Source organism: Macrosteles quadrilineatus, unplaced genomic scaffold (genome assembly GCF_028750875.1).
Source record: "Macrosteles quadrilineatus isolate MER2022 unplaced genomic scaffold, UCM_ALF_1.0 Scaffold_2__2_contigs__length_208266976, whole genome shotgun sequence".
NCBI lineage: Eukaryota > Metazoa > Arthropoda > Insecta > Hemiptera > Cicadellidae > Macrosteles > Macrosteles quadrilineatus.
In genome coordinates this window covers 95,300,072-95,301,591 of record NW_026542595.1, presented here as the reverse complement: position 1 = coordinate 95,301,591, position 1,520 = coordinate 95,300,072, and the positions used below count along the sequence as shown (strand labels likewise).

At 44.1% G+C, this 1,520-nt stretch overlaps 1 protein-coding gene across 1 annotated transcript; it reads left to right on the top strand.

Annotated features, from left to right (window-relative positions):
* Positions 1-633: 633 nt before the first annotated feature.
* On the top strand, positions 634-1,236 carry LOC128984620 (uncharacterized). The gene has a single exon (XM_054403955.1). The coding sequence runs from the start codon at positions 634-636 to the stop codon at positions 1,234-1,236; it is 603 nt and encodes a 200-aa protein (XP_054259930.1).
* Positions 1,237-1,520: the final 284 nt, after the last annotated feature.

Below are 1,520 nucleotides of genomic sequence, written 5' to 3'. Positions count from 1 at the left end.
AAATGATAAGTTAACCATTTTACAGTGTTGTTATAGGGTAAGAGAGATTTTATAGTTATCTATCTCCCTACAAATTTCTAACAGGATTTGTTTAGATATACACATATATATGCATTGTGTCTTGAACAAATCAAGAAATGAAATAATGATAAGAGTTGTAGGAAATTCTTTCTGTAAAAATAATGATTGTGTGTTTGTCTCGTGTAAGCAAAGCGTATTACTGTTAGGTTAAGGTTAAAGGGCATAGGTATAAAATTTGAATCTTATATTACTTATAAAGCAAGATGTTTAGTAAAATAGTATAAACTGACATATATAGGCAGGAAATGGAGGAAGGAAATTCCCCTGACGGCACAGAGGATGAGGCAGACGACGAGGTGCCGAACAGTCTTGCCAGAAGTGGAGGGCATGGAGATCCAAACACTTCATTAGACCTGATGGTTCAGGGGCAGGATGGCAGTGATGAGAGTGCCGAGGTAAGGAGCGAAGCTGGGGATGATCGAGACGAAGATACTGAGAGCGTATTACTGTTAGGTTAAGGTTAAAGGGCATAGGTATAAAATTTGAATCTTATATTACTTATAAAGCAAGATGTTTAGTAAAATAGTAGAAACTGACATATATAGGCAGGAAATGGAGGAAGGAAATTCCCCTGACGGCACAGAGGATGAGGCAGACGACGAGGTGCCGAACAGTCTTGCCAGAAGTGGAGGGAATGGAGATCCAAACACTTCATTAGACCTGATGGTTCAGGGGCAGGATGGCAGTGATGAGAGTGCCAAGGTAAGGAGCGAAGCTGGGGATGATCGAGACGAAGATACTGAGAACAGTGATGGGGAGTCAGATTCGAGCAGTCTACGTACGTTGAGGGCTGTCGTTGCGGAATTTGAGTATCGAGACGAAGATACTGAGAACAGTGATGGGGAGTCAGATTCGAGCAGTCTACGTACGTTGAGGGCTGTCGTTGCGGAATTTGAGTATCGAGACGAAGATACTGAGAACAGTGATGGGGAGTCAGATTCGAGCAGTCTACGTACGTTGAGGGCTGTCGTTGCGGAATTTGAGTATCGAGACGAAGATACTGAGAACAGTGATGGGGAGTCAGATTCGAGCAGTCTTCGCACGTTGAGGGCTGTCGTTGCGGAATTTGAGTCGTACTTCCTCAGTGACGACTCGGATTGGGATTGTTTGGGTGAAGAATTCCCTAACTACCTTACGGGCCACAATGAAGAATGAGTCGTACTTGTGGCTGTGACGGTCCCAAAAATTCCCAGACCCATTACATATCAGTTGGGGAGGTTTTGGTTACACCCTCAGGAAACCCTGTCTTTACCGTCACAGAAGCTTTGCTTTATTTCAAATATAAAAAGAGGGTATGTAATATTGGACTGTTAACCTCCCAGCTTTTTGCGTCAACCAGTTGCCTCACCATGGAATATTCCGTCAGCATGGCTCAGCGCTGGGTCGGGCCAACGTTCTCGGAAAGTGTAACGCGCATGGCTGGAATTTGCTGATACAGC

Bases quoted from the DNA above. Each gene is read 5' to 3' on its own strand.
- LOC128984620 (XM_054403955.1), top strand. From the start codon at position 634: ATGGAGGAAGGAAATTCCCCTGACGGCACAGAGGATGAGGCAGACGAC.